Below are 12,189 nucleotides of genomic sequence, written 5' to 3'. Positions count from 1 at the left end.
TACGTCGAAGACCGGCAATAAAGCAAAAAAAAACATGGCTCAGTGCTAACGTCTCCGTCTCACACTCCGGAGACCCTGGTTCGATTCCCACCCAACCCATCTTGCAAGTTGTTTTTTATTAATGAAGTGCCTGCTGGGATTTATCGCTCACGGCCAACGCCGCCGACACCGACGCCGGCGACACCGGCTTTTCTGCGACACGAGCTCCTTAACGCTGTCGCGTGAAAACGCAACTTCAGGAGTGACGCCTAGCATGAATGTCTCGTGCCGAGGGCACTCATTGCGTTTCCTCCGGCGCGTTCACGATTTAAGTGAGCATGCGCTTCAGCTTAAGTTGCGTTCTTGAATACGGGAGCTAATGCCGCCTGGAATATTTTTCGCTCGCGCGATGCCAGCGCCGGCTGTGACGCCGACAACGTATACGAGAGTTTCATACAATACAATTTTTCAACACTAAAATACGAGAGTTTCATACAATAACTATTAGAGGGAACTGTGGCGCTAGTGTCTACGGGAGCTGCAATGAGAACGATTGTACCAGCATGGGAATTATGGGAATTACATGGATTTGCCTAAACTTGGTACTTTTTGCTTGAAACGGCTTTGTAAACTCGTCATTCTCAACAATGTACTGCGTAATAAATGACTAACAAACATCATTAAAATTGTCTGACAGCAGAATTCGAACACGGGAACTCTAGCACAGAAGCCTGATATTGAAACTATTAAGCCACGGACGCATGTATCGACAAGAGAATGAAACGCCCTTATGAAGTTACCGTGAACATGCCAGTGCATTGAGAGGCTTGGCGCGTTTAGATTTGACCACTTGGACAAGCTCAATCCTTGCAATTAATAGCAATTGCGCGTGTTCGCGGCATCCTCTGCATTTCGAAGAATATACATTGCGCTGAAATTTACAATAAGATGGCGTAATATACCAAGCCGCAAGAGCGTCTGAATCCACAAGCACGAAGATAAGACGAATCCATGTACTTCCCATCATTCCCATGGTGGTACACTGACTGCAGGGCCAGAGTTCCTTCAAGTAATTATTGTATGAAATTCTATGTAAAATACCACAGCGTCACTCGATTTTAAGGCGCGCAGCTTCCGCGACGCTACGACGCCATTCATAATAAACTTGCATCGCTGTGCCGTTCTCCGATATGGGCGGCGTTCGCATGTTAAACAAGTTACAACTGCCGCAATTGTTCATTAGTAAAAAAAAGTGCATTTGTCTGGCGGATTCATGGGCGCGTTCGCGGGACAGTGGAACACTTCTGCGAAAACGGGCGAGTTCTTGGCCGGAACGTTGCACTCATCGCGCATGGTCTGTGGCCGCTTTGCGCACACCGCGTAACAGTACGCCAGGAAGAAGATCTGGAAGTCTGTGAACGCTTCCAGGTGAAGCACCTTGAAGTCGTCCAGATCTCGAAAGTCAACTGCCACGGCCGCCGAGAAGCCCTCGTAAGCAATCTCCAGCCCGGGCATGACGGGCAGCGCGCGCATTGGGCGCCACAGCGAGCTGTCCGAGCCGGAGTGGACGTTGCAGTTAGCCTTGATCTCGTGCGCTGCTGCCGCCTCGGCTCCGATCCATAGTCGGTGCTTGCCCAAGTCGTCCACCTTTACGCCGATATCGTCGAATGTCCTGGCCATCTGTCGAGCCACGAAGGAGCCTACGCCACCGTATTTCATCGCCAGCGTCGCCTCCTCGTAGTACATCGGCGGGCTCAGGTTCACTAACGCGAGCGTCATCAAGTCTGGCAGGTAGAGGTAACGCTCGCGACCAAACCTGGGAAACATGCGAACGCTGTACACGTCCTCGAAGTATTTGTGGTTGCGTAGCGCCCGGTAGATCTCGGACGTCTTGACTAGATTCGTCATGAAGGTCTTGCCGCGCATTTCGGGAAAGACGGCGTACAGCCTATCGCGTTTCTTAGCGTCGAAGAAACTGTCCCCTGGCAGTATGGTGCGGGTCATCTTGTCCAGCTTCGAGAATATCACCTGCTTGCTATCGTGGTCCATCCAGCTGAGCTTGTTTACTAGGCGCTTTGTCTGTCCGTTGATTCGATGCAGGAAACTGGCGATGTGCAGTCGGCTCTCCGTCGTGCGGAAGCGCTCGGTTAGCGTCGTCGCCCAGCCGAGCAGCCCTAGGCGAGATTCGACGTATTCCATGCAGCCGCGCTCCTTCATCTGTGTCAGGTTCTTGTAGATGCCGCCGAATCTTAGCGAAGGTGCCCCGTAGACAGCCCAGAGGTGCGTCTGAATGAACATCCACGAGAGCCCGATGATCAGCTTGTCGTGGTCCATGCTCTTCAGCAGCTTGTCGATGCTCTCCAATATTTTGCAATCCTCGACGATCGCGGTGTCTTTGCTGGTCCATACGAACTGTCTGTCGTGCTTCCTCAGAAGAGCGAGCCACGAGCCCACCGGAACAGACGGCGTCTTGTAGTCCAGGGCGGCCACTTCGAACCATTCTTGCCGAGGAGTGTCGTATAGGAACTCGAGCTTCGCGTTGACAAAGGCCGTCTCGATGCCGAGGAGGTCAGCTGGTCCCACGCCAGATTGCGCACTGTTGGTGTTGAGGACTTGGTAGTAAGCGTTCACGTAATCCTCGTACGTTTCGATCGTCCTGACACCGCGCAACTTCTCCTCCCACACGGCATCCAGGTGACCGCGGGAGACGAGCAGCGCGGTAGAATTCCTTACGGTAACGGTGCCGAGGTCGAAAAGGAAGTTCATTTCCCAGTTCAGCGCCAGGTTCACCATGATGTCGAGTGGGTGCGTTGCGCCGCTGGGCTTTTGCTCGGGCCAGGGCAGGCCCAAGGAGTGCCGGAGATCCGCGAATTCTTTCAGGTTCTCCTGCGCCCACTTACCGGCCATGGTGCAACTCTCGAAGAACTGCGTCGCCTTGCTGCGATACGTCAGGTCGGCTTTAGCTTCCCCGATCGCCAGATCCAAGGCGGCAGCCACCATGCGCGACTCGGTCGTCTCTCGTCGCTTGGGGTCGCTCCATCCGCCGCACACGAACGCGTGGAAGTCTTGGCACGGGTCGACCGACCAGTTGACGGCCGCGTGTAGCTCTTGGCCAAAGGCAGCGCAGTCATCGCTCCTGCACGTGTCCACGCGCTTTCGGGGCTTTTCCAGGGTGATCACGTAGATGAAAGCCGCGATCGCGGCTATCAAGAGGGCTAGCGCTGGGACGACCACCAGCATGATCACCTTGCCGCGGTGCATGGTCTTTGCTTGAGCTTTCTCATTCGCTGCGACGTGCTGCGAGAGAGGTTGACATATTTAAAACATGGCTCTAGGAATATAAAACGTCAGACGCCAAGCTCCACAGTAATTTAAATCTCTTTGGCTTGGAATTAGCGCGTGGTGGGACAAAGTCGTCAAACAACGTCAAATCCATAGGCCGGTGCGGAAACCAGACAATGAGCGTTGCATTTGAACGTCGTTAATGTTACGCACCCTTTTCAGCGAGAACAAGGGATACAGGGTGGACTTTTCGCAAAATAAGCCTCCAAAGGCAGCATTGCAAGAGGAAAGCCCTGTGCGACGCTGCACAGTCGAGCTCCAGTGAAGCAGTTAGCTCAAATATAAAAGGCCTCAGCACCCAGCGTGCGCTCCTCGTTCTTGACTCGAAACGCTTTTCCACCAAAGATGTGTTTCCGGCTCTTGTATAACTTCGTCTAAACTCTTCTAAAGCTTTCACACAAGCTGTGCGCCCAAACCCAACAGCTTTTGCGCATGCTCCGTTGAATGTGAGACAGCGTGCAAGAAAAGCCCCCGCGGCAACAATTGCGCACTTAGAGACACTTCAAAACTTATTCAAGATAAGAGGGTATCCCATATTCGTATGCGAAGCTTCAACGAGAAATACACAACCGCTCATTGAGAGTAAGAATTCCCACAAGTGACGTAATGGCTCCGACGTCATCACGCGTATTACCATGCTGCCAATTCACTTGAAGCTTTGAATTTTAACCCAGTGTCATATTTTTTCATGCGAAAGCATGAAATTGCCGATTGAGGCTAAAAGCCGGTGTCTCTCGTCTGGACAAGCGATAAATGGCACCTATATTCCCATTGGCTGCGATCCCAGGTCACGAGCCCGCCTGGACGGAGTACAGCGAGCGAAAGGAAATACGTGCGGCTGTTTTAGCACGCCAGGTGATGCGAGAGGGGAGAGGGCAAATATTGTGACGCCACGTCATGCTCGTTTTCGGACGCCTGTGGTATACGCGCGTTCATTGCCTGCGCAAGCTCATCTGCGTTCTAACTGCGCCTCGCTAAGGCCCAATCAAAACGTGCCAAGGCTCCTGGATAGCGGGACTGTACACTCTGCTTTATGACGTCATGCTAACTGGACAAAAAATTCCATTGCCAAGCCCGGCGTGCTGAAAGCAGCGACGTCAAAATCACCGTGGCTTACTCGGGAACATCCCGAGTAGATTCTACGGCCGCCAGGCACGGATCCAAGGGCACCGGCCTTGTGCCATCTAGGAAGTATTGGCCAAGCGTCTCAACACGCTCGCTTGTCCGCGAGCTGTTCATAACTGGAAGGACCGCTCAGCTGCGCTCAATTGGGTAGTGCTTTCGCATGCACATCTCATAAGAAGTGCGTAGGTGTCCTGGGTTATTGTTCAACAAACACTATACTTCAACTAAGCTGTCTCCATAAAGCGTTTAGTCATTAAACGACGAATGTTTCATTTCCCTGGCAAGCATTAAAAAGAAACCAAATTAGCACTTGTTTGATAACTTTGTGCGTTGTCCACGGAGAACGCCTTGAAATACGCTGCTAAGGAGCCTAGAGATTTATTGCTGCAGAGCTCAAAACATTCTGAAGCTGTTCCAAATATTCTTAATCCGAAGCATTCTTCGCGTCATTCTTGGCACTTTGCGATAGGTAGGTTTCTTTCTCGCCTCCTTTTAATAAAAGGAAAATAATGTGTGACAGATGGTGGGATTTAACTTGTGCCGTGGAGCATAGCAGCCAAGTGCTCTAAGCACTATACAACGATCACTGACCATATTGACCATTTACAACCATTGCATTATCTTGTCCCACCTTGTGATTCGGTCCACTGTTCTTGCCAGTACGGTTCATTGTCCTTGTAGTATTGCAAGGGTGCTCCTAGATATTACACCGGTGTGTTAACAAGATTGATGTCACCGAAAATATCTGGCATCCCAAGCCAGTCAACATGCCAGAACCCCAGGCATTTCCCCCAATTCACCGCACTTCCGCTTACCGAACAATGTTTTTTAACCTTTTCCACAACATGCACAATGCTGTTATACTCTGGACAAATTACATTGCTATCTTTCTACGCTCTATATCACGATCATTAGGAAGGAAAAGCGCCAACTAAGACGATCACAAGTGGGGAGAACGACACAGGATAAGCGATCGTCTTAGTCGGCGCTGTTCCTTCCTAATTCAAGTATGCACCATGTAGCCCAAATGAATCCCAAACAATGCTGGATAGTCGGGTACGTACAAAATGCTTCGCATAACACGGACAACCACAGTGCGCGCAAATTCGTGGTAGTCCGGGGTTCGAACCAGGACGAATTTTTCTTCAACTGCGAGGCTTTCTCTGAGACACCTGTATGGGTCTCCTTTGTAACTTCGTTCTACGATTCGGTGGGGGGGGGGGGGGGGCGCAATTTTTCTCTTTCATGTACTTTCCTCTACCTTGCGGGCTTCCGCACAACTTATTTGTCATATCGTGCAAGGGACGGTGGTCTGCTCCAGACCACCTTCAGTGACAATTCGCTCCATGGAGAAACAAGACGTGTGTCGAGTGAGCTCCTGAATTGCCTCTTGCTATGTAGAGAATGCGGTTTAAATCATGGATCCGGGACCTCAAACAGATGCGACGTAATGCAAACGCATTTGTCTCGCGTTTACCGTTTAATTGCCACTGAATTTAATAGACTCCTTGTTGCGTTCTTCTATTTCCAATTACAATATACTTGGTTTTCAGCTTTAGCTTGACCTCTTCTTCGATTCCCTGTCCAGCGAAAGAGAGAAAACGTTATTTAATAAAGTGGCTAGGTATTCAGAGGCCCCCAGTCGAGAGCCTTGCTGCTGGGTTCACAACTTTAAAGTACATATATTCGTGCAGTCTTTACACTTTGTGTCAACCACGTGCCTGAGCCATTACATGAAATTAATTTTTGCTCTGTGCTTCTCTCTACGTTGAGAACAAGCGCAGCACCAGTGCGCTTTCGGCACCTGGGCGCGGAAGCGCCGCCGACGGCGCGCTGATAATCTCTAAAGCAATGCGCTGGGAACTGCATCAGGTTCGCTAACGACTAGGTGCGCGTGTGGTCTGCTGTGGTTATTTAAGGACTGTTAATAAAATGAGACACAGATAATTACTAGTCCAGCATCTTTCCCAAGACTGCTTCCCTATAGTATGCGCTACTGATTTGTGACTTCTTCAGCCAAAGCCATATTGTGCTCGACTTTAAGCAATGTGGAGCATGCGTTCGCTAGGGCCGAATGTGCTTGACAAGTGACCTTCAGGTCACCCGCCTCGATGAGCGCCACAAAAACGCACCTGTCCTTTCGTGCTGCTGGTTCTCCTCCGCGCCACCTGCGATGATGTGCCACTGGAGGACCATTTTGCGAAACTGAAGAAGGCGCCTATGGGGTTCGAGATCTGCAAAGTAGGAATTAAATCAAATCGCAGCTTATTCAGCGTAAAGAGATCAAAGTTTAGAGGTACCACACAAGTCGAAACGGAACGGTATGACGACATCTATGGCCCGTGTGGCATCTTTTTTTTAAGCAGTACAGATTTGATGTATCGAAGTCCCACAAAAGGGGGCGGGTGAGACGGACATCATATGCAAGCGCAACCCTACGCCAATAAAAATAAAAGGCATTGATACATTCGAGGAAACAAAAAGATACGATTGAACGAGAAATGTGCAGGACGTGGGCGTGTGTTTAACCCTTAAGGCCCTGTTTTTTGTTTTCCTTTAGGCAGATATTATTTATTCTTGATATATTTAGTGTGAAAGTGTCTTCAGAAGCACGGTACACAAATGAAAATTTTTATTTTACAATATTTAACAAAATTGCGGAAATGGCATCAAATGGCGTCACCAGGGCTCAAACGTTCTGAATAAACACGTGATGTAGTCTGAAAAATGTACAACTTTCTTGCATAATATATTGTAGGGAGTGAAAAGTTGGATTTTATTTCCGTCAGACACTATGTTCGCTCTTGTAATGTTCAAACAAGAAAATGTAATTATAAAAGTGAGAAGCTTATCACAGGTGATCAGACATCCTGACCCCGTCCCGGTTCGCTGTGAATTCTTGGTATTAGTAGGCCAAGCTACCCAAAGCAATTTTCAGTTTCTTTTACACCTAGCTAACAGGTTAGGCATACCAGTCAAATGAGTCTCCTTTGTTTTTATTGACAAAGTATCTGCATGCACTGGACGTCCTATGGTGTTTCATCACATTTTAACATAAATAACAGTTCTTAACGGGTAAATACACAAAACTCAACAAAAATGCCCCATATGCTTCTATAAAACGCTTCCGCATACATGCCAAAGTAACCAATTTGAATACTCCCAATCTCAATTTCACATCCACTGAGCCCTGATGGCGTCAAATTCGTACACCGCCAAATGAGCTATTATAGGAGTCGCGAAAATCATTTCGCTCATGTATTTTCCTGAGCTGCCATTTAGCGCATTTTTATTGTACAACACTATTATCAGGCTAGATGCCTAGGTTGTTTGGCCCTGACGATGACCTTAGGTGAAAAGAGGTGTAGTAATGCTAGAATTGATTTTCTTACTTTGAATTTTGTGCAGAACAGTTACTGTATCGCAACACTTGACATAATCTTCTGGCAATTACCCCAAGACTATGCTGGCTTCACGTCGAAAGTTTCACTTTTTTATTCACTTCCCTTCCATGAATTGTGTGGAAATTCCATGAAATGTCCTCTGTTGGCAACACCAGCACGGAAGTGGTTAGGGGCTTTCTAGAGATGACGATTTTGTAATTGCATCCCATTTAGATCAGGGTGGTGGCGAATGGTAACCCAGCCTACGCAGCCGAACTGCACTGTATCCTTTTGTACCGTATCCCTCTGCCCATTTGCTTTATCTCGTGAGGTTGCCTTTGCCTGCGATGACCACGGCTTTATCGACTCACCCCTGCCTTTCTCCCACCACTACACTTGTAGGGACGTGCGCGCAGCCATGAGACAGGCGTTCGCCCCAGCATCTCGGTGACAACTAGCTTTATTTTCTTTCTGCTGGCGCCTTCTCGTGACGCTGGCTTCCCTTTCCCTCAATGGCCGCGCTTGGAGTGCCACAGCTGACTCACGGTGAGAGCACAGAGTTTCATACAATAATTACTAAAAAACACTCTGGCGCTAGTGTCTACGGGAGCTGTAATGGGAGTGGTTGACCCGCCATGGGAATTATGGGGAAGTACATCTTTTGCCTAAACTTCGTCCTTCTAGCTTGAAACGGCTTCGCGACTTTGTGAGCTCGTCATTTTCAACAATGTACGGCGTAACATATAATTAAAAAAAACATTACATTTTCCGATGGCAGGATTGGAACACTAGACCTTAGCACAGAGGCCTGATATTGAAACCATCACACCACGGACGCATTCGTCGAAAAGGGATGTGAAAAGCTCTTATGGATTTATCCCGGGCATGCCATCGCCTTGAGACACTTGGCACGTTTCGATTTGTCCACCTCGACAAGCTCAATCGTTGCAATTCGTAGCGAATGCGCGCATTCGCACCGTCTTGCGAACTTCAAAGAGTATAGATTGCTCTGAAATTTACATGAAGGCATATAAAGCGTAATAAACAAAGCCACAAGAACGTCTGAATCCACAAGCACGAAGATCAGACAAATCCATGTATTTCCCATAATTCTCATTGTAGGTCAACGACTCCAGCGCCAAAGTTCTCTCTGGTATGTTATTGGAAACTCTTGAGTGAGAGCACTAACGAAATTGTTAGGAGCTGGATTTAACGGAAACAAGTAATACACGTTGTGACAGGTTGAGAACGAAAAGTACACTGGCTTTATTCCACACTAAAACAGGTTTGCCAAGTGGCAGTGGTGGCGCCCCTGTCGGCCAGCCAGAACGTCCCAAGAATGGGCAGGGGCAATGACCCCCACGTGGAGGTCAGGCGAGGTAATCGAATTTCGTAGAAGCGGGGGTTTACATCACAGTGACTGACGGTCGCAGATTTCTGATCCATAGAGCATCTCGACTGCGCTTACTCCGAGGTCATCCTTGGTTGTTGTTCGCAGCCCCAGTAGTACTAGGGGTAGCCTTTCCACTTAGTGCTGTCGGTCGAGCGTGGCGGCCCATGACGTCTTCAGTCGTCGGTGGAGACGCTCGACAATGCCGTTGGTAAGTCGCGGTGTTATGCAGGCGCGTGCCGTGCAGTCTCGCCAGGGCAGAAAAAAGCGAGCTTTGGAATTGTCGGCCTCGGTCAGTAGTTATTCGCAAAGGGCAACTGTACCGCGATACCCACGAAGCAACAAATGCTTTCGCAACTGTTTCGGCCGTGATGTCTCGTACTGGCGTCGCCTAAGACCACCTTGAGTACCGGTCGACAAACGTCAGAAGGTACCTCAAACCTTGGCAAGGTGGAAGAGGCCCCACCAAGTCTAAATGCATGTTATCGAAACGGCTCTCTGGTAGTCGAAACGGCTGCACCGCTGAACGCTTGTGCCGAGTCACTTTCACGGTTTGACATGCTTGGCAGTTTCTTGCGCAGCTTCGAACAGCTTTGTTGATCGCTACTCATACGAAGCGGTCTATGATAAGCCTCTGTGTCGCTCTGATGTAGGGATGGCTCAACCCTTGCAGTGAATCGAATACTGGCTGCCGAAACTAATAGGGCGCGAACGGGCGAGGCGGTGCCTGCGATGTGTCGCACGTGAACAATGTTGTTGTACAGGGAAGCGGCACCTACGCAAACTGGAGCGACGAGCCTTTTTTCCCGTAATCGGCGCAGCTCGCGGTCGTTTTGCTGGCTGCGGGCAAGAGCTTGGAAATCCACAGAGCCGCGACAGTGCGTCAGCTGCCTGGTTTTTGGTCCCAGAGATATGGAGGATGTCTGTAGAAAATTCGAAGATAAAGGAAAGTTAACGAAGGTCACGTTCTGAGTTCGAGGAACTGTTTTTCTTGAAAACGAAGTTTAACTGCTTGTGGTGAATCGGAAAGTAAAAGCTATAACCTTAAAAAAAAAACGGAAATTTTTGACAGCGCAATAGATGGCCAACATCTCCCGAAGGTGCTGTAGCGAGCTTCTGTGAGCTTGAGGTGCTTTGAGAAGAAACCCAGCGGCCTCCAGTCTGTGCCATCGTGCTGCTGTAGTACTGCACCCACTGCCTTGGTCGACACGTTTACCATAAGGCGAGTTGGGGGCATCGGGAAACGGATCAATCAGCAACACTGCCGTAGTCAACCGCGCTTTGGCTTCCTGGAAGCAGTGTTCGTGCTCCGAGCACCAGTAGAAGGTAGGCAGTTTTTTGGAGTCGTGACGCAGCAGGACGGTATGCGGCTGACGAACTTACACACAGGATGGTATGAAGTGCCTGTGAAAATTTATGAGCCCCAGAAGCTCGCGCACCTTTCTGAAGGAGGTTGGAGAGTGGAAGTCCTCGATTGCCCGCACCCGTGATTCCAGTGGCTTGATGCCTTGGGGTGAAATGCAATGGTAGAGAAAATGCAGGGCTTGAACTGCGAAAATGCATTTCTGGGGCTTTAGTACTATAGGCCGCGTTCATCCAGTCGCTCAAATAGAAGGCGAATGTGCTCTTTGTGGAGTTCGTCTGTGTGGCTTGCAACGAGAATGTCGTTAAGGTAGACAAGCATGAACGGGAGTCCGCGCGTAACCTCTTCCATAAACCTTTGAAAAATTTGCCCCGCGCTTTTCAAACCGTAAGGCATACGAAGAAACTCGAACAGGCCAAATGGAGCGGTGATTGCTGTCTTCGGTATGTCACTGGGTTCGACAGGAATTTGGTGGTATGCGCTCATCAAATCCATCTTACTGTACGATTTGGTTCCTGCGAGACAAGCGCTGAAGACACGTATGTGGGGAAGGAGATATTGATCCAGAGTAGTAATGGCATTCAAAGCTATGGTAATCACCGTAAGGCCGTCAGTCGCCACTGTCCTGCTTTGGAGCCAGGTGATGGGAAAAGAAGATTGGTCACTTGGTTTTTTCCCGTCTTGCATCGTTTGGTACCGCCACCTGGTGGCTGAGAGCTGCTGGTGTAAAGTGCTGGCATCGACGTAATTTTCAACATGCAGGTTCTTTTTTCTTTTATTTTTGACAAGGACTGCCATGTAACCGAAAACGTTCGCAACGCCTTGTCTACGCAAAACGCGTCACGAGGTGTCGCTACGAGCGTTTTTATTGTGAGAGCACTTGGAGTTTCTGCTAAGAATTCGTAGACGCCTATAAGGCATGACAAAGTTAACACCTTTGAAGGAGACTATGCGCTGCGGTATATCACAGACGTCATTAGGATAGCTTCGGCAAAAAAAGGCTGCGTAGCCCGGACTCAGACAGATCCTGCAACAGAGGAGCCTGAGAGATGAAAACATAACGTAGGAAATCTTTACTGAAAAAAGAAAGCCGAAGGAAATGTCCCTAATAACAGGGCCGCAGGACACGATTAATTTCCAATACAGCTAATGAAACAGCTGGGTCCAAAGAGCAAGGCACTTCTGGCTAATGCCATGGAGCAAGTGATTAAAGCAAATCAAATTCCATTTGGGTACATCAAGACGGTAAGTTGAGCCAGTTGGTTAGGATTCATCGTAAGGTGTGCGTGTGCGCGTGTGTGTGGGCGCGTGTGTGTGTGTGTGTGTGTGGGCGCGTGTGTGTGTGTGTGTGTGTGTGTGTGTGTGTGTGTGTGTGTGTGTGTGTGTGTGTGTGTGTGTGTGTGCGTGCGTGCGTGCGTGCGTGCGTGCGTGTGTGAAGGTTAAGGATTGAAACTGCATTTTTTTCTTTGATCTTGTTCGTCCCGTCCTCTATGATGCACTCACCCTTTCAATATTCTTACGCCAAGCGATCAGATAGGGAGAAACTGTTTTAAATCACGCAGGAAACTCAGAGAGCCCGCTGGTTTTATTTGAATAAAAACCTATAG

The 12,189-nt window shown here is 49.2% G+C and overlaps 1 protein-coding gene across 1 annotated transcript; it reads right to left on the bottom strand.

Annotated features, from left to right (window-relative positions):
* Window positions 1–1,120: 1,120 nt before the first annotated feature.
* Window positions 1,121–6,661, bottom strand: LOC126534865 (neprilysin-1-like). The gene is made up of 2 exons (XM_050182086.3): window positions 6,579–6,661; window positions 1,121–3,276 (listed from the first exon to the last, which is right to left on the bottom strand). The coding sequence occupies exon 2, from the start codon at window positions 3,238–3,240 to the stop codon at window positions 1,219–1,221; it is 2,022 nt and encodes a 673-aa protein (XP_050038043.2). The 5' UTR covers window positions 3,241–3,276; window positions 6,579–6,661; the 3' UTR covers window positions 1,121–1,218.
* Window positions 6,662–12,189: the final 5,528 nt, after the last annotated feature.

Source organism: Dermacentor andersoni, chromosome 7, assembly GCF_023375885.2.
Source record: "Dermacentor andersoni chromosome 7, qqDerAnde1_hic_scaffold, whole genome shotgun sequence".
Classification (NCBI taxonomy): Eukaryota; Metazoa; Arthropoda; class Arachnida; order Ixodida; family Ixodidae; genus Dermacentor; species Dermacentor andersoni.
This window is presented reverse-complemented; position numbering and strand designations above follow the sequence as displayed.

What these genes read in the sequence shown, in the direction of transcription:
- LOC126534865 (XM_050182086.3), bottom strand. Translation starts at nt 3,240, where the DNA reads ATGCACCGCGGCAAGGTGATCATGCTGGTGGTCGTCCCAGCGCTAGCC.